This window comes from Equus quagga, chromosome 6 (assembly GCF_021613505.1).
Source record: "Equus quagga isolate Etosha38 chromosome 6, UCLA_HA_Equagga_1.0, whole genome shotgun sequence".
In the NCBI taxonomy this organism is placed as follows: domain Eukaryota; kingdom Metazoa; phylum Chordata; class Mammalia; order Perissodactyla; family Equidae; genus Equus; species Equus quagga.
Genome location: NC_060272.1, coordinates 101,125,487 through 101,144,767, shown reverse-complemented (window position 1 = coordinate 101,144,767; position 19,281 = coordinate 101,125,487). Strand labels below are relative to the sequence as shown.

At 44.8% G+C, this 19,281-nt stretch overlaps 1 protein-coding gene across 1 annotated transcript in view; it reads right to left on the bottom strand.

The window, feature by feature from the left end:
• Nucleotides 1-19,281, bottom strand: part of TRPM3 (transient receptor potential cation channel subfamily M member 3) — a 273,663-nt gene that overhangs the window by 63,975 nt on the left and 190,407 nt on the right. Inside the window, exons 17-21 of the mRNA XM_046663892.1 lie at nt 18,272-18,561; nt 17,390-17,618; nt 14,961-15,128; nt 10,164-10,304; nt 3,605-3,733 (exon numbers count right to left, since the gene is read on the bottom strand). Coding sequence (XP_046519848.1) covers nt 3,605-3,733; nt 10,164-10,304; nt 14,961-15,128; nt 17,390-17,618; nt 18,272-18,561 — 957 coding nt within the window. The remainder of the gene's footprint in view (nt 1-3,604; nt 3,734-10,163; nt 10,305-14,960; nt 15,129-17,389; nt 17,619-18,271; nt 18,562-19,281) is intronic.

The window sequence follows — 19,281 nt, the reverse complement described above, 5'->3', positions numbered from 1 at the left end:
TTGTTTTTTGAAGATTTTATCATAATAGGAAAATATCTTTTGTATGCATGTATTTGTGTATGTGTATTTCTGTCCATCTAGCTATCTTTCTAGCTCTCTAGCTATTATCTGTCCACACATCCCTCTCTACATCTATCATCTATCATCTGTTTCCATGAGACTATAAACTCTGAGGGCTGACCCTTTGTTCTCTAGGGCCTATTACGAGACACTCAAAAAATATTTGACTGACTGATTGTTGCATAGACACCTCACTGCAATTCTCCCGGCCCTTGTGTATCTTAACTGCTGGGCAATACTCTGAACTGCCTTAAATCTAGAGGGGCCTCTTTGCCGCCACACACTTTATGAAATGCACAGTTGCATAGTGGGAGTTGCCAGCCGTCTTGCACCACAGCCTGCCCCGGGGTGTGAGGGGCCAGGCGGACAGTGTAGTGAGGCTATGTAGCAAGGCTACCTTCATGACCTATCTGTGTTCACCTCTGAGATTCTCATCTCTTTGAGCCATGACCCCTCCCTCCCTACTCAGGACCTCTCAAAGGAGAGGAGAGCAAAGACTGGGGAAGGGTCTAGTCTGTAGCTACTTATTTAAATCCTCATGTCCCTTTAATGGTTTCCCTGGGCCTGAAATATTAAGGAAGGGAGGTCTTAATAAGTCAAGACTAGGGCTTGGAAGGCTGAGCAAGATACCAGGAGCCACCTGGTAGCCCCCTTCTTCATCCTCTGTAGTCCTCATTCCTAAACCCTAGCCCTTAGCATGCATTGGAATCACCTGGAGGTGTGGTAAAAACACAGACTGCATCCCACTCCAGAAGTTTCTGCTTCAGTATGCCTAGTGTGGGGCTTGAGGAGTGACACTTCTAACAAGCTCCCAGGTCATGCTGGTGACCACAGGTTGAGAGCCACTGTCCAACCCATCAGGAATTCCTGCAGCTGCTGTTATCCTGATGGCTTCTGAGCCCCGGCTCTGCCTTACCTAGGCAACAATCTGTGCGTATGTGTGTCTGTGCATGCGTGTGCGTGTGTGCACGTGCCCCCAGGGGGATGGGAAATACTTCAGAGTTTCTCTAACCCTTTGCCCACACTTTCCTAAAACTGTTAGACACAGAGGTTTTTAGTACAATATTTTCCAAATAGTGAAAACATTTTTGTGAAATCTCGACACAAAAAAAGAGAGAAAAGCAGAGTGGTTCGGGGCGAAGCAGGAGTGAAAAGTGAAGTCCCCACCCTGGGCCCCTTCCCTTCTCCAGCCAGCCCCCCGGCTCCTCTCTAGGCTCCTGGGGCCTATGAGGAGCATCACAGCCTGGAACCCACCCGGGCTGTGGGAAGAGAGGGGGGCCCAGAGGCGGATCAGTCAGGTTTAAGTCCCAGCTCTCCTTTTCAGCTGTGGGTTATGGAAAATTGCTCAATCCTTGAGTCCCAATGCCCATACCTGTAAAGTGGGGACGTCATAACAGCCACACCATTTACCTCCCAGAGTGGTGGGGAGGAGGCCCCACATGAGATAACGTCTACAACGTGCTGTTGTAAACCGTTCCATGCGATTAAGGGATTACCGAGCCTTGTTTTGGTGACTACACGCAGAAGTATGCGGTGCTGGGAATGGGAGGGCGGCATGCGAAACCACAAAGACCTCCTTGTATAACCCTGGGAAGGCACGGAAGCCCACAAACTTTTCCATGTTTCCAGGATCTTGCGTCTGAGATCCTGAAGGAGACACGAAGGCAGGCCCTGTGGGGTCCTCCTCTCCGAGGGGGTTGAGCATTTCTTTAATGGGTTCAGAGCCCAGGGGTGGGGGGGGGGGGTGTGAGGGGGTGGCCAAAGAGGAAAAGGTCAGACACTAAGTGGTCAGTGCCTCTCTCCCTCCCCACGGCTTCCTCAGAAGGGAAGACTCTTCGGTGACCCCCTGCTGACCCCAGCCTCCAGAGCCCTGCCCTCCCGGCTATTCTATGCCGCCTCAGGAGAAATGGATATCCAGGCCTTGAGGTTCCTGGCAGCCTGCCTGCTTGGCAGCCTCTTCCAGAACAGTCTGTGGAGTACAGACTGCTCCCTGTCTTCTCCAGTCCCTGGAGAGATTCCAATCTCCCTGCTTAAGTCTTTCCCTTTTCTGCGTATCATGGGGAAGGAATATGCATCTGGGCATTCAGTCACAAGAGCGAGCTGGTGCTTCCCAGCAACAGTGCCCTTAGCGGTAGCCGGCCTCTGTTCTCAGAGAGCTGCACAAAGACCAAAGCAAATTTATGACTGTTTTTCACTTTGCAAACTGGAAATCCACAACAGTGGTCAGGAAGTAGAAGGCACTGTGAATGGGAAGACCTAAGTGTGGACAACTAGCTGGAACAAGGAAAGGAAAGGCAGCCATTAAAAAAAAAAAAAAAAATCCAGTGCCTTATAAAATGGGACTAGTGTACCCACCTCCAAACTCTCAGGAGGGGGGCACGCTGGTTAGAATTTAAATGTCCCCGGTGCAGTTTAAAACTCAAAAGAAGGGCTCCTAATATATATAGAGATTTTTTTTTGATTCCAATACGATGGCATCTAATATATACTCTATCTACTTCTATGGAGAACATTCTAGAGCTAAAACCTAAGATGGTCAGAGCCTTTTAACCTGTCTTAGTATTGAAGGCAAGGGTGAACTTGTGGATTCGTGGGAATCTTCTTTTCTATGGAGCCCAATATATTTTCCCACTCACTGTAGTACAATAAGTAGGATTGTTCCAGAGCTCTTGAGGGTGCAGTGGACTTGACAGGGAACAATTCTTCCAGAGACTGCTTCTCCTGCTGACTGTGGCTCCAAGGGGAAATGCAGAGGAAATGGCACTAGCACGCAAGCCTGCCTTCCCCGAGGGCTTTTCTCTCTGGGAACGCGATCGCGTTGAGCAGGGCTGCAGAGCCCTCTGGTGGACCGCTGCTTGAGCACATTCATTTTAGCGGCTCTGAATCTGATGGGCCCCTGAGGCGAGATCTGACTTCAAGTCAGTCATATGGGGGTGGTGTTGCGAAGGCTCCTTTGAGGCGATGGGGGTGAGAGGAGAAGAGAGGGAGCCACACGCTTAATCTGCAGGATGAGAAATATGCTCAGTTCACCCCGGTGATGCCTTGGGCTGGTGGAGAGGCTGGTGCCCAGCAGGTGCATAATAAATGATAAGTAGGAATAAACCAGAGAATAAACTAATGAATAAATGCACAGCTCCTCCTAGAGAATCCCAGGAATGGGTAGACTCTGTCCAAAGAGACCCAGAGTAAGGGATTGCAATGGGAGTTAAAAGTCAAAAAATTTTAAAAGTCACGTTTATTGGGAAGAGGAAAGAGAGGTGTAAATTGCACTGAAGACAACTGGAGGATTTCTTGTGGCACGAACTACGTTAGCAGAAAATAGACTAAATCCTAAGCAGGCATGGAGTGAAACCCGACAAACAGCCCTGTAAACCTCCCCAGGTTTGTCCGCAGCTCTGGAAGCCGAGTCCATTATGTCTGTGGCAGAATTAGAGAAAACAGTTTTCCGGCTTAATTTGGATCCCAACCGTCCCTCTCTCTCTTCCACCCACAAATGTAACTAACCATTGTCCTCTTTTAGGTTCTCTTTTATGAAAGTGATTACCTCTCTCATCTTTTCTATTCCCAGGGTGAAAATATAGGAAATGACGATCCATTCCTGGGTGGAAGGCCAGCGCTCCATTTTCACCAACACGATATAGTTGAAGAGCATCAGGTATCCGATGTATGCCAGCTGTAAGGAAACACAATACAGTGCCCTGGCTGCTCAGACCCGGGAGTCCTGCCCTTGGGCGAGGCCACTGCACTGCAGGACAGAACAAGGTCAGCAAGCAGGACTTAGAATTCCTGATGAAATGAACTTCAAAGTTCTAAACTATCAAAAGAACAAAAAAAGACTAATATTTGAAATAATTTGATATGCAATCTTCCTTTTGACCCTTACATGTGTCTCTGGGTCCCCGTCCTTTGCTGGTACCTATGTGTCAGGATGCATCACCTTGTTTTGCAATTACTCAGATTCTCGTGTCTTCCTGGCCAAAAAGGAACCCTCTTCTCTCAGAGGCTGCTCTTGCTCCTGCCTGAGCCTCAGGTTCTTGAGCTAGGGCAGCACCATGGATGTTTGCCTAATGAATGCCAGGTAGATTAAATGTCTGTGAGAAGGAAAGGATGACATGTTACACTTGTAAATTGGTCAAACCAACATAAAAATATCCCGGACTTTATCTCAAAGCCCCGCTTTAATTCTCTTCTCAGTTAACGTCTTCTTTTTTTCTCCTACCTTAACGTGCTTGGCATGGCAGTGCCCTGAGAGGGTTTGGCTATTTTCCATTATAACACCTTCCTGCCCTATCCAGGCTGGGATATTCCCTCCTGGTTTCTGCTTCTTGGAAACAAAACAAGAGAAGACAAAGCAATTTATAGAAAGGAATGGGTGTGCGTGGCCCACTGGGGCTTGGAGCAGGGTTTCATCCTCCTGAGGCTCCAGTACCCAAGGTTGAACCCTGATGGAACTGGCTGAATTGCTGGGTGTCCCAGGAAAGCTCCTCAGGGTTCAGCTTTGGTGACTGTCACTGGAGGAGTCAGGTATGTCTAGATGAGTGGAGTATAGGAGGGCAGGTGAGCTTCTGGCATAAAGGGCCGGGAGCCTCTGGGGAATAAATTCACCGTAGGAGAAATGGCATATACGTCAAACCTTCCCCAGGCAAGGCTTCAAGTGGAATAAGGCACCTGCTGCCTTTAGGAGCCTCAGGGGTCATGAGCAGGAACTAAGAGTGAGTTTATTCAAATGCCCCCTCTTCAAAGCCCACATAGCAAAGAATGGGACACAGTGTGAGCAAAAGGATTGAGGCCTTGGGAATTCTGGAAAGTACAATATGACTCCGGAGCTCTGGAGGCAGCTTAGAAGGTGGAGAGAGATACAGCCTGGCTATGAGATCCAAAGGGGACCTGGCAGCCCTACAGAGCCGGATTAACACTGCTTTGTCTACTAAGGGGACCACCCTCTTTCTGTCTTTCCTTTTTTCAAAAAATGAATGGATTATTATTATGAGTCAAAGGTATTTTCTGAGACCCTATTATGTTGACACATTTACTGACACAGTCATATAATTTCTCATCTCTTGAAGGGCAAACATTTGTCGGAGTTCAATGAGACCACGTATGGGAGCATGAGGGCCGTTCTGTGGATGCTGGAGGGCCCCAGGGCTCGTTCTCCACCTGAGAGATTTGCTCTTGGAAGCCCATCCCCTCAGGGACTGTCATTGTAATCCATGCCTCAGTTCCCACCCCTCCCGGTGAGGATCATTAGCACACTGTGAAAACCTCACCTGACAAGAGTCCACTCTACCTGAAATCACGTAGGAAGCTGTTTAAAATGTCATCTGGTTCCTGTGATTCCTGTTTCCCCTGACACCCTGGCATCCACTGTCTAGTCCCTGTGAGTGCCATATATTACAAAACACCGAGGAAGGACGTCAATGGTTAAACTCTAAAATATGCTCTCAGCTTCCTTCTGACCGGAAATCCTTCTCTCTTCCTGGTGGCTTCCTTCTGTTTGTTGGATCATATTCCATTGCTTCTGGGTGAAATGAATCTTGCTAACTGCCCTGGTTTTTATCATTTTACCCAGTTCATTGCAAAACATTCCAAAGTATTATCCTCTCTTGTCACATGGAGGCCCAGCAACACACCCACCATTCTTCCCGAACCTCTGCATTTTAGTACTGAAGCAGCTCCTCCACCTGCCTGTTTCCTCTGAATACAGGTCTAGCGTACTTGGTGCAAGGAATGGTGTTTGACGGAAGGAACATAGACGCAGAAGTCAGTGAAACTTGGATTCAAATCCTACCTCAAGTGCTTACAAGCTGTACCATTTTGTGTATATCACTTCACCTGCCTGGGCCTCCATTCTGTGAAATGGAGGTGATTGCTACCGATGTTCTAGAACTTTTGGAAGGATCGGGCAGTGGAGGGGAGACACGTTTCTATCTCCTGACACAGGGTAGAGGCCCAGTGAATGGTGGCTAATATTATTACTCGCCTCTTTTTTCAAGAAACTTCTATTCCTCCTTTCTCCTCTTACCTCAGTCCTTCCTTCCTTTTGATCCCTGTTAACTATTCATATCTCTCCTCTTTCCTTCTTTTTAAAGTTGCCCTCATTATGGCTTATGCTTCCTCCGTGGTCATCCTTTTCAGCTCCTGCCTGGTCTTTAAGTTGCAGTTACTCTATCATGATCTTTTCTTTCTATAATCAAGCCACAATATAATATTTTGGGACAAATCTCAAAATATGGGGTTCTGAAAATAGGCCTTTAAACACATTTAAATGGCAAACAGAGATTGGCTGCTGTCTTGGAAGCAACTTATCTCAGAACTCACCAGCATTCGTGGGGCCTTGCTGCAGATTCCCTTAACATGCTTTAATGGTGTGTGTGTGTGTGTGAAAAAAAAAAGAATATATATATATATATACTCACAAATATATATTTTATGAGCTTGAACAAGCTGCATGTAGAATATCAACACTTTGAAAAGAAACACAACCTTATATTCCTATTTAAGTCACTGGAAATCATATAAGAATTTGTATTAATTTTCTTATATATTCTTTTTATAAACTTTCCATTAACCAAGATGTGTGACTCTTTAACTATGAAATGCAAGCCCAAAGCCTGCTGGAAGCCTGTGGCTCCCTGGTGGGGCTCTGCCATTCCTCACTTCTTCCCAGGCCTTTTCCAATGGCCCCTTGAGAGTGGAGGGGACACGTGGCGTTAGTAGAGGAAGGAGTCTGCCACTGCTGGAGAAGCCCAGAGCACACCCCCTGTCCTCTGACCTGGGACCACTTCGCACCTTGAATTGGCATCCTCTCCAGTTGGGAACATGAAACAGGCTATCTCACAAACCGGGTCTGGAAGCCAGTTGGATTCCTGCCTCCTTTCTTCTTGGAACAGAAAAGGGGCCAACCTGCTCCTCCAGACACTCACTAAGATATGGAAGTGAGCTTATGTGGAAATGAGGTGTGTCCTACCTTTTGGAACCTCAGGAGCGTAGAAGGGGATACTTTTGGAAATCAGTATGGGAAATACTCTTACAGAAAAGCACACAACCAAAAGCAAATGGGACCTTTGATCTAAAGCTGAATTTTATTGTTAAGCATCTCTGGGGATTTAAAAGACTGGCACTCCTCATCTCCTTTTACTTCCTTGAGGCCCGGGCTGTGTCAATAAATAAATGTGGATTTCTGAAAATTGTTGTGTAAACACAATCAGACACGACTGGAGCATCCAGTCTGATGGGTTGGCTGACCTAACCCAGCCAGCCATGCAGAAGGGAGCTGGACACATGGGCTCTGCTTCTCAAAGAGGCAGCTTCGCAACCTGCTGCATATTATACAAGGAAAGCAGTGTGTCCCACGTTTCCTGGACCACCAGATTCACCTGGGAAGCTTGTTAAACACAGCCGCCCAGGCTCTTCCCTGGACATTTGATTTAGTGCATCTATGATGGGACCAGGAATTTCCATTTCTAACAAAACCCCTCATCATCTTGGAAGTTTTGGAAATACTGGGCTAAAACCTCAGTCCTCTCTCTGAGGCAGTGGTTCTCAACCCTGGCTACTCATAACCACCTGGGACTTTGAAATATCCTGATGCCCAGGCTGTGCCCCAGGCCAATGACGTCAGAATCTCTGGGGATATAACCCAGGTATCTGTTTTTACAGATAAAGATATAGATTAAATAGAACCCAAGTGTTATTTTTAAAGCACTCAGGGGATTCCAATGTGTAGTCAAGGCTGAGAACCACTGGCCAGGGCATTTGTGATTTAAAAACATTCTTGGCTAGCAGATTGCCTCAGCTGAATAAATAGGACTAGAGGAATTAAGGAAGTAAAATTAATACTGAACACAGATCAAGGGAAAAAGAGCGGTGCCTTGGAAGGATAAGAGAAGTGAGTTTATTCTAAAGGTGACAGATAATTCTTGATACTACTACTTCTACTGGTCTCTTTAATGCTCTAGATCAAGAGTCTGCAAATGTTTCTTGTAAAGGGCCACAGAGTTAATTTTTAAGGCTTTGTGAGCCAGACGGTCTCTATCACAAGTAATCAACTCAACAGTTGTAGCCCCAAAGCTGCCAGATTATATAGGTAAACGAATGAGTTTGGCTGTGTTCCAATAAACCGTTATTTATGGACACTGAAAGGTGAATTTCGTGTAATTTTCACAGGTCACAAATTAGTCTTCCTTTGATTTCATGTCAACTCTTTAAAAATGTAAAAACCATTCTTAGCTGGCAGGCCACACTCACAGTCAATGGGCAGGATTTGGCCCGTGGGCTATCGTTTGCTAAGCCCTGTGCTAGGTTGAGACAACGGAGGGAGTCTAGTGGAAGAGAAAGGATAGACATGGAGGTAAAATGCAGTAAAAGAATTATCTTGATAAATCTGTTGGATTAGGGAAAGTCTATATAAGGCACCAAGACCGTGCCTCACAGTCGATGTTCAATAAATGATATTTTATTATTGTTGGGTGGCTGGATGAAGAGAATGCTGACTATTGCTGTGCAATGGGACTAGCCTACAAATAACAACTGTTACATTTACATTGTGCTTACACGTTCCAGCACTGTGCTAAGTGCTTCACTTATTTTAACACATTCACTCTTCACTAAACCTTACAAAGTAGGTCCTATTATTAGAGTCATCTTAAGAAAACTGGAGACAGAGTGCTAAAGTAATCTGCTTGAGGTCACACAATAACACTAAGAGGCACAGACAGGATTTCTACGTGGGTTATCTGACTCCAAAGTCCACATTTGTCACCACTAAGGTTGTTTTCTGCAAGGTAAAAACAGCATATATCTGTACAAAACATACAAATAGAAATGATTCTTGCACACCTTAGTTATTTTTGGGGGAGAGAATTTTTTTTCTTTTTTTAACATTAATAAATTTGAATTTTTACTTCACTAAAAAAAAATCTAATATTTGTTTTCTGATAATTTCTCATCCTCTTTCAAGACCATACTTTAAAGCAGTGGTTTTAACTGGTGGCAATTTTGCCCCACAAGGGGACATTTGGCAGTGTCTGGAGACATTTTGGTTGGCATACTTGGGGTGTGGAGGGTGCTCCTGGCATCTGCTGGAGAGAGGTCAGGGAGGTGGCCAAACGTGCTAAAATGCACAGGACAGCCCCCCTACAAAGAATTATTCTGCCCAAAATGTCAGTAGTGCTGAGTTTGAGAAAGCCTTGTCTAAAGTCAGCAGTAACTGTTAACACACAGGACTCACAATAAGCACCTCATCTGGGATTTGAGTCATCTCGATCTCAGACTCGGATTATCCTGTTGCTGACTCAAGTGACTGCTGTGTAGCTGGTTGAGAGAAGGGCCAAAAATACAGACACGCTATCCTTCATCTGGCACAGTTCCTCTGTGGCTGGAGAAAAGCAGGCATGTCCTGAGCCAAAGCTCTCCTTAAGGTTAAAATATCATTGAAAGGTACAAGTAGAAACCCAACGGCGGAGCCACTTCTCCTGTATCAGGAGGCTGTTTCAGGGACTATCCTTCATCGTGTGGGCAGAAAATGTTTGCAGGCTGTGCTTCCTGAACAATATTTGCCAGGATTTGCTTCTTGTAGTTTTTGCTGCTTTGGTTTGCATGTTGAATTGTGTCACAGCAAGAAAGGTTGTCTGATGACATTACAAATTGGGAGTAGTTACACATTTAGGCTACCCACCTTTAGTGGGGTTACTTCTAACACTCTTCTCAGATCTTACTCCACAAAAGTACCCCCAGACCCAGGACTGGCATCTAACAGAAGCAACACTGACCGAATGTGCTCATCCATCCAGAACAGGAAAGTGTTTGATAGAAGGACATCTATTTTCCTGCTAGACTAGACTCATACTCATCTCACCTCTATTTCTGTTAGTTCTCACTTTTACCATTTCCTTTATTTTTTGCACAGAGGAGAAACGTAGAAGCTGTGGAAGCTACCTCACAAATCTTACAAAGCTGTTGAAAAAGCAAGGTCATAGAGCTTTCATTCCAGCCTGTATGGTCCTTATATTCTGACTCACAGAGGCAGCCACACAGGCGCACAAGAAATTGACATTGGCTCTTTGTGGCCATCTATTAGGAAGAAGAAAAGGAAAGATGCTTACAGTGTAGAACCAGAACTTCACGATGGGTGCATTGTAGAATTCATAGATTTTTCTGCCCAGGGGGATTAACCGGTGCCTGCTTTGAACTTCCTCTTCATCCTTCTTCCTGGAGGATTCCCCGTTGTTTCGTCCCAACATTGCCTACAGTGGAAGAGAATTGACAACATCATGGCAGGGCTCTGGAGAGCCTGTAGCTCAATGTGCTCATTCTACTGATGAGGTAAAGCATGCTCGTAGAACCTAAGCGCTTTGTCCAAAACCCCCAGAGATTTAGAGATTGTGTCTTCTCTGAGTGTGCATTTGCGTTATTCTTAGAATCTGTGTACCCTTTGCTGGGATGGAAGGCTGTAGGGATATTTCTTGATCATTCTCTTCTCTTCCATCCTGGGACCTCTGGAAGATGTGAGTGATAGAAGATACTCAGAGTTCTGAGAGGGAGAAAGAACGTAGCCTGGGAAGGCCAAGAATCTGTCTTTCCTCCCACCCCTCTCTCCCCATATATGTCATGAGACAGGCAGATCTGAGTTTGAATTCTGTGTCCACTCAAGCTAATGACTCATCTCAAAGGAAAATTGGATGAGTAATACCTAATTTATCCAAAGGTTATGAGTATTCAAGAGGTTAAATTATCTGAAGTTCCTGGAGCTAAATTAGGTTAGGAACATCTCCCCATATGCCGTGGTTCCCTGATTTCAAACCCTTTAAAAGCCAAATTACTGCTGGTAGTAGTTTCATGGCAACTCCTGGGTACACTGCCTTCCTCTGCATGGGAGAGTCAACCAAACAGGAGTAGGAAGTCAGCCCTGACCTGGAGGGCCCTCATTTCTCAAGCTGCTGGAGATTTCCTTAAGAATGGAATTATTCCCTTCTCATTCATGGCAGAAGCAGCAGCAACAACAACAATAATGATTAAGCATCACATAAAAGGCAGAATTTGAGAAAAGGCAGGCACATGCCTGTCTGGGTAGCAACTGACAGAGTGGATGCCTAACCCCGTGCCAAAGATGGCTGAAGATCCTATTGGTGATGAGTCCTAGGCTTTTGGTCACTCAGAGGGCGACTGAGTCCTGACTTGGACACTTAGAATCCATGGCACCTTGAGCAAGTCTCCTCTCTGAGACTTAGTTTCTTTAATTGTAAACTGAGGGTAATAATAGCACCTACTATAGAGCTGGTCTACAAATCAATTAGCATCCGGCACTTACGTGCTCAGTAAATATTAGCTAGTGTCTAATGTGAACTGAGACTTTCTCAGATACTCTTGACTGAAATGATCTAGTTGGGATCTCTCACCAGAAAAAAAAAGTGTGGTATTAGGAGTCTATTACAGCATAATTTCTTGGCTTTAATTCTTTAAATATTGTTCTAAGATAAGGTTAGTTCTATAATGTTTGGAAAAATGCAATTTTTATTAAATGTGAGAACAGAGTAAAACTTTAAAACTGCTCAGAGACTGACAAGGATTTGGGACAAGAAAAAGCACTAGGAATATGAGTTTAGAGTTGAGAGATATAATTATAGAAATAATTTAAGTTTATCTTGAAGTTGAGAACAGAGACAACCACTAGATAATTCCGGTTTCAAACCACCATATCTAAAATATACAAACATTAGTTACAACTATTTTTGTCATTGCCTCAAATATCCACTTTACTCAAATATGTAATAATCATGAATGATTTACCTGTAACCACAGGATTTCTGGAAAGTGTAACTTCCATTCCTTTATGGACCCTCTAGCTGGAAAAGTACCTTGAGTTAATGAATAGGTAAGATGCCACACTCTGGCCTCTCTAAGCATTTACTTTGATCAGTGACTGAGTCAGTCTTCGTGATGGATATAGCACACCAGACAGCGACAGAATTCTATAAATATTGATCATTGACCTCAAGAAACTCTGAAGTTACACGACATTTGTGCCTCTATAATTTATAATTTATGTAATAATTATCCTACTTCTGTTCTGCTTACTTGTATGCTCAATAATATAATACCATTTGGGGACACAATGAGACAGGAATAAAGGCAGCTTGGAGAGTTTGAGGCATCTTGGAGAGTGGCATCTTGGGGTAACCTCTAGGGACAGAGACTTTTCCAACAGTGATAACAACGCCTGGGTCTGTGGACATATTGGGACTTCACTGGTAAAGTACAAGACACTTATCTGGCAATGAAGGTAAAAGAAAAACAAAAACACAACAACCTGATTGGGTTTTATTATTCAGCTACATTCCAAAGTGAATGCATTTTTAAAAGGCTTGCCTTTCATGGGTTTAAGTAAAGCATTTTTGACATTTTATTAATTCTAACCTAAGCAGCTTAACTTGCTGATTTTGTTGATTTCTTTTCCCAGTAGTCAAACATTTCCTTTGCCTACATTCCTTAAAGCAGAACGTAACAGGGTCAAATACAGACAAAACTGCACAATGTGGATTTGAGAAGCTTTGCTGGCTGGACACAGATGTCAAATCAGGGCAAGATCCTTTGAGGTGAACTCAGCTATAAGAGGCTACTAAAATGAAGCAAACTGAGGCTGATATTTTGATATAATTTTGGAAGGGCCAAGGGAAAATGTCCCATTCTAAGAGAGGATATGAAATATTTAACAAAGAAGCTCAAATATCAACCCTATGAAAAGGGCAGGGGAATCAACAAGCTGCATTCTCCAATCCTGTAAAGGGTAAGCCAAGATCAGTGCTCCAACAGTGATAGAATTTGTCATTAGGGTCAAAGGGAGCTCTACCTTCAAGACAAGTGCTGCCCCACCCGGACTTGGCCAGCCTATAAGTCTCTTCCTTCCTTTCCTCCCCGTGCTGTTTCAGCCTGTGGAGGAGAAGCTCAGGCAGTGATGTTACGGTGGTATCTTCTATTTGGTTCTCAGCAAACCACAACAAGGTCTATTCTCTGGGAAGCAGATTTTGCTCTCAGATCAGAGATGCATCTTTCATTATGGCTTTTTGAAGGGTCAGGTCCTCAAAACTCTAGACTGAGCAGGAGAAGGAAACTGCTTCCTTTATTTTCTTCCTTGAGACCCAACCAGAAAGAATATTGCTTCATCTTCTGGCTATCTTCCTAGGATCCTTCCTTGAACCTTCCTAGGATGTATGCCAACGTCAAGGCCATGTCATACTTGGCACAGGAGGCCCATGCATCACTTTTCAATTCTCTCTGCTACATGGTGGACTAAACCAGTTGAGCACCTCCATTTGAGACTAGGAAGAAATTCTTTGCACCCCTTAGCCTATCAGCTAAAAGCGAGGCCAATGGAGTCTGTAGGCCTGGGTTCTAATCCTGACTTTGCAACTACTTAGCTGGGTAACCTTGGGCAATTTAACCTCTCTGAGTCTCAGCTTCCTCATCTGTAAAATGGGATAATAAGAGTACCTACCTTGTGGGATTGTGATGAGGATTCCATGGGTAAATGTATGTAAAGAATTTAGCAATATTGGTAAACATTTATCAAGGCTTACCATGTGCTAGGCACTAGTCTACATAGTTTATATGTACACTTTTTACATAGTTTACTTGTACCTGTGAGCTAGTAATAATAATAATGTTATCATTCCCATGTTACAGTTTAAGAAACTGTCCCACAGTGAGTAGGTGATGGGGCAGGATTCTGGCTCCAGAGTGCACACTCTTTACCCCTCTGCTGATGTAGTCAATAAAGATTCGGTATTACCACTCTCACTGTTTCTGCTAATGATCAAAATATCATTTCCTATCCTTGAAGGGGTTCAGAGGCCAAAATGATGGTAAGATCTATAGGGAAGACAGTCATCTGGTCCTATCATAGAGGGGAGCAGACTCCTCCGCTGATTTTTATAAGGATCCTGAAATGGAAAGGGAACATTGGCTTTTAACTCAGTGAGTCAACAGCTGTGAATGATTAACCCATCGAAAGAGCCCCATGCTATACCCTGCTGTACTTGGGGCTGGGGCTGGCCTGAAAACAGATCTCTAGGAAGGGCCTGCTGGAAGGAAATTGTGCTTATCTGGAGGAAAAACAATTCACAAGGTGGTCCCACTAGGATAATAATGCAAAGGCCTTTTGTCACCTGAGCAAAACCAATTTTTGTTTTCTCCCCTTACAGCTTCTTCTGGGTCATCACAGTTGTTGGTCGGGGTGGTGGGGAGGGTGGGGGATATCCAGGAAGTCCTGCGGAGTTGTTGCCTGATGGCTCCAAAGCTATGAAGCCTTATTTGTCCCTTTCACAGCATGTGATATTTTTAGACTTTGGATACAATCCAGTGGCAGTCACGCTGCTCAGGCAGGAGTCGCGGGAAGCTGTCCCATGCCCAGCTGCCCCATTCCTCCTACAGAACAAAGCAGCTATGCTCTATAATTATACCAGGAAGAGCTAATAAAAGCCTTCCATACAAACCTCCAAATTCAATTAGTCCTGCATTTGTGAGCCTGACCCCGAAGACAGACAAAGGCTTAGCTTCTGATCAGCAGAACAGTTCCAGCTCAGAGACGCTGGCTGCTCCCAAGTCACAGAGTCCCTTTCCTTCTTTGTGTGCTGACTGCCACATCACCTGGTTGTTTATAAAGCACTGCCTGTTTGGGAAATTGACGGCGCCTTCCTTTTGAATTTCACCGGGTTGTCTTGCACCACTGATAACCCTGGCTGAAGGGTTTCACATAGGATTAGTCCCTATAGCCATGTTGTTTGCACATAGAGAGGACATGGTGGGAAGTTGACCTCGAGAGCTATGGAATCTCAAGTCATATCAATGGGACCAGTGGATCAGGGATTCTCCCCGTGGACAGTAACTGGGTAGTTTTTTCTTACTGTCAGTTCCATGTCTTCTTCATCTTTTTCCTTCGTCGGCTTCTCCGGTTCTTCTGGCTCCTTCTCTTGGAGATGGATTTCCTGGGCCTGAGTCATATAGGGCATGTCGTCTTTGTTCTTGAACTCCAAGCTGAGAATTGAAGGAGGAAGTAGAATTCCCAGAATTACCTAAAGTAATAATAATGATAATAATAATAATCACATTTAAAGGATTAAGATTAGGGTGGTTGCTTAGAATCAGAGGGCCTGGGGTGTGACATATATGTGTATGTGTGTGTGTGTATGTGTGGGTATACGAGTGTTGTGTGTGCCCTGTATGAGGACCTACACATCTGAATAAACACATTAATACTAAGAGGGTCACTTCTGCCATCGGGGAACAGTGACGCACAGTAGCTCAGTCTGATTCTGGAGAAAAAGAGCATGTTACCCAATTAACACTCAATCTGCATGGGGGAAAATGAGGAAAACAAGATCCACCCAGGGCAAAAGTGGGAAAGAATTTGGATTCCCATTTAGCCATTAGATAGGACTTGACTTTGTGAAATCAATTCATACATACGTCCATTGGCATGTATTTGCTAATGTCAGGTGGAGTTGACTATGTGTCATCTGGTTATTTCTGTAAAAACTACTATCCTAAGTTGACTTTGAGAAAGTCCGCGTAGGAAAGCATGTTATTCTGTTCAGAGCATTCCCATGGCATTTGCTACTATACAACAGAAACACGCACACACACACACACACACACACACCCCAGTGGGCTCTGTATTCACCATGAGAATCCCCCTGCACAAATGCCCCATGAGGGCCAGCACTGTATTTCTCTCATGCATACACGAGGTGCTTAAATCTCCATGTGATGATACTAAATACATGGGCCTTTCTCATGAAAGGGCAATCGCATTCTCCCTTTGCCAGGGAACAAGAGCTTTTCTGAATCATAATACCGGCATCTGACCTGTGCTCCCTGAATCTTCTCCCACCTCTCCCCTCCATCCTAAAATGGTTCTGCTGAACAAGGCATCTGAATCGGAATCTCCTTGAAGAAACTGCACCAAGGTGAGGGGCTAAGAGAGATCCTGAAGGGTAGGTAAAAATGCTCCTCAAGCCATGAGGCAGGGGCAGCCTGCGCTTGAATGCCCACAGAGACTGGAGAGCAGCTGGGGGAAAATGGAGAGTGGTGACCCTGAACTCAGGGTGCCTGGCAGGCCTGCGAAGGCTCAGGTGGCATGCTGGCAGCCTTCAGGGGACATGACACCCTGTCCTCTGAGCTGAGAGTCTGGCTTGGCAGTCACCAGCAGTGAGCCATGCAACAGCCATGACCCATTTCACGGAACCCTTGTGGGACCTTGGGCCAAGAGCTCACAAGAAGGGTGGAGTGGTGGAGGGGTGCTGGTTCAGTTAGGGTGGCCACAGCGATTGCTGTGGTCTGGTGGCCCTTCTGCTTTGGCCTGACCTCAGAGTCACCCGAATCAAGCATTTTAAAACTTTCTTTTAACCGTCTCCCTCCCATTTTTTTCTTTCTTTTACTTCTTTCAGTTTAATGTTTTCCTTGCAAAACATTAAAGAAAACATAAAAAAGCAAAGGCCACACATCGTCCTACTTTCCTTCTAACCCCAGTGGTAGCCACGACAAGCAATTTACTGTGTATCCTTCCTGTTTTTTTTAAAAAAATTAATTTGCACAGATATAACTACATGTACATGCTTAAACACGACAAAAATGGACTCAGGCTCTACACACTGGTTTGTGACTTGTTTTTCTTCACTTAAGAGTAGATCAGTGCCACAACTAGAAGGACCCACAACTAAAATGTGCAACTATGTACTGGGGGGATTTGGGGAGAAAAAGCAGAAAAAAAAAGACTGGTAAAGGTTGTTAGCTCAGGTGCCAATCTTTAAAAACAGAAATAAATAAAAATATTAAAAAAAAAGAATAGATCAGGATTATCTAGCAATGCCTTTACATATTAATCTATCTCATTTTTATTTCAGTTTAAGAAATTTCTCCAGTATAGCTGATAAGCATCAACGTCTCTTCATGACATAGTACAAAGGAGGGCCAGGGCATTAAGGCTTCCCTGGTGGTGAACAGTTGCCTAGGTAACTGGCTCCTGGGGCAGGATGGCTTGTGCCAGAGCAAACGGTGCCCCTATGGTACCTGAGTGTTACCAACACGTTTGACTCTTCTAAAAAATATAAATGTCTACGTGCCATCTCTAGAAATTCTTTTAGCAGAATTTGAGGGAGGCCCTAGCTTCCACATGAAAAAGAAAAAACTATACGGAAGATTCTGATGTACAGTTGGGGTGTAGAACTACTCTCTCGAGATAAGAGAACGCCTAACACCACCATAGATTTGGCTTGGAAGACACCAACCAACCCTCCGGTCCTCATAGTCAACAGGTCCTCCTGGGCGCGCTGACCTTGAGGCCTGAGTTCTTGCGCATGCGGAGCCGGCCCATCCACATGTCTGTGAGCAACATCTGGCTGCACGTGTGTGCAATGAAGTCGCGGTGCTTGGCAGCCACAGCGAGCTGCAGGCATGTGGCATTGCTCCAGTTCTTTAGCTCATACGTCAGCAGTTTCATGGCCAGCTGCTCGTCCTGCTTGTAGGACTGGTCCAGGAGCTCCACGGCCAGCTGGCCAAAGTCCCTGAGAAAGAGAATGTGAGGAGTTGTCTTTTGGCCTTCTTGGAGACTTAGATGATGAAAGTGGGGACCCACTGGCCAAGCCACAAAAGGTGGTTGCTGTGTGGTCTAGTTGTTTCTTATGGGTCTAGTCTGTTCATTCATTCATCCAGCCAAACATCCATTAAGCATCTACTATGTGCCAGATACTGTGTTTAGAACTCGGGGTGTAAGTTAAAGAAGGTACGATCCCTGCACTCAAGGCCCCCAGTTCGAGCATATGGATGGGGAGGCTGACCAATAAATCAATGGTTAGAGTAAGTCTTCTCAAAGGTGACAGACCTGAGTTCATATCTGAGCCTTGTCAACCACAACTGTGTGATCTTGAATGAATTAAGTTCTCTGAGCCTCATTTTCTTCCGCTGTAAAATATGTGTAATAAGAGTACCTACCTCTTGGGGCAGTTGAGAGGATGAAATGAAATCTTCTATGTATCTGTATGTACCTCCGTATCTAGCACTCTGCCCCGTGAACATTCATTATTCACGTCCACCCCCTATGTGTACCATTGGGTGATACTGCCTTCCCTTAAAGTTTTGGGTAGCTCAGACCCTCCAGTACTTGGGGCCCACCTTCCCTTCTCTGCCCTTGACCACCCCATTTGCTGGGCTGGCCAACCTGGAGTTGTGGTTCAGCTCCTGGGAGATGTCATCGACCATGTCGTTCTCGGAAGCCTCGTGCGCCATGGCTTTACAGAGCTTGCAGGCCACCAGGGCCTTGGCCATGGCCTCCTCGCCATGCTGCCAGAAGAACAGGGCCATCTTCTGTCGCTTCATCAGGACGGCCCATACCATCAGCTCGTGGAAAGGGAAAGGGAAGTGGTTGATCTCAGGGTCATCCAAGTCAATGTCCACCTCTTCTTCACGCTTCTTGGTTGTCTTTCTTCCTCGCCTCAAGGGAACATCGTCCTGTAATTTCAGGGAAAAGACACAGAGGTGGAGTTAGAAATGAATCACGTCAATTTATAGTTATTGCCTGTCTACTACTGGCCCAGCTCTGAGACAGATACAGAAATGAACTATTCTATTCCAACTCCTATCCTAAATGAGCTTACAAGCTCCTATATGCCTAAGTGTTAAAAAAGTTATAATAAATGCATAACCGCAGTCCGAAGGGAACATGTCAGTATTGTACTTTAATTAAAAAAATATTTTTAATGGACTATTTTCTTTTTACTTTTGTCCTTTTTTTTTCTGTACAGGTTGGGTTATTGGTACCTCATGATGGACAGTGCTACCCTTTTCCTTGAAAGGACAAGGCTATCCTATACTTGCATTTGCATATATGATAATAACCACATGAGCCAAAGACGGGAAACAGATCACCTCTCTCCAGTTTCTGCACACCTCCTTAGATACATTGGTGAAGTATTTCTGGCCTTTGGATCTGTCACCATTTGTAAACACCCATGAAGAGATTCCACTGACCGGAATTTATATGCTTCCTTGGTTTTCAGGTTAGTTAGTATTTCAGATAGGATTTATTTTTCTTGTTTGCAACGTTAATCTAACCTCATGGTGGAATTTTCAAAGCTACAGTGACCTGCCCCGTGACGCTGGGAAAAATTTTACTTCCTCATTTTATAATCTTGTATAAGCCCTACCACGGAAGTGATTTTATGTATTTTT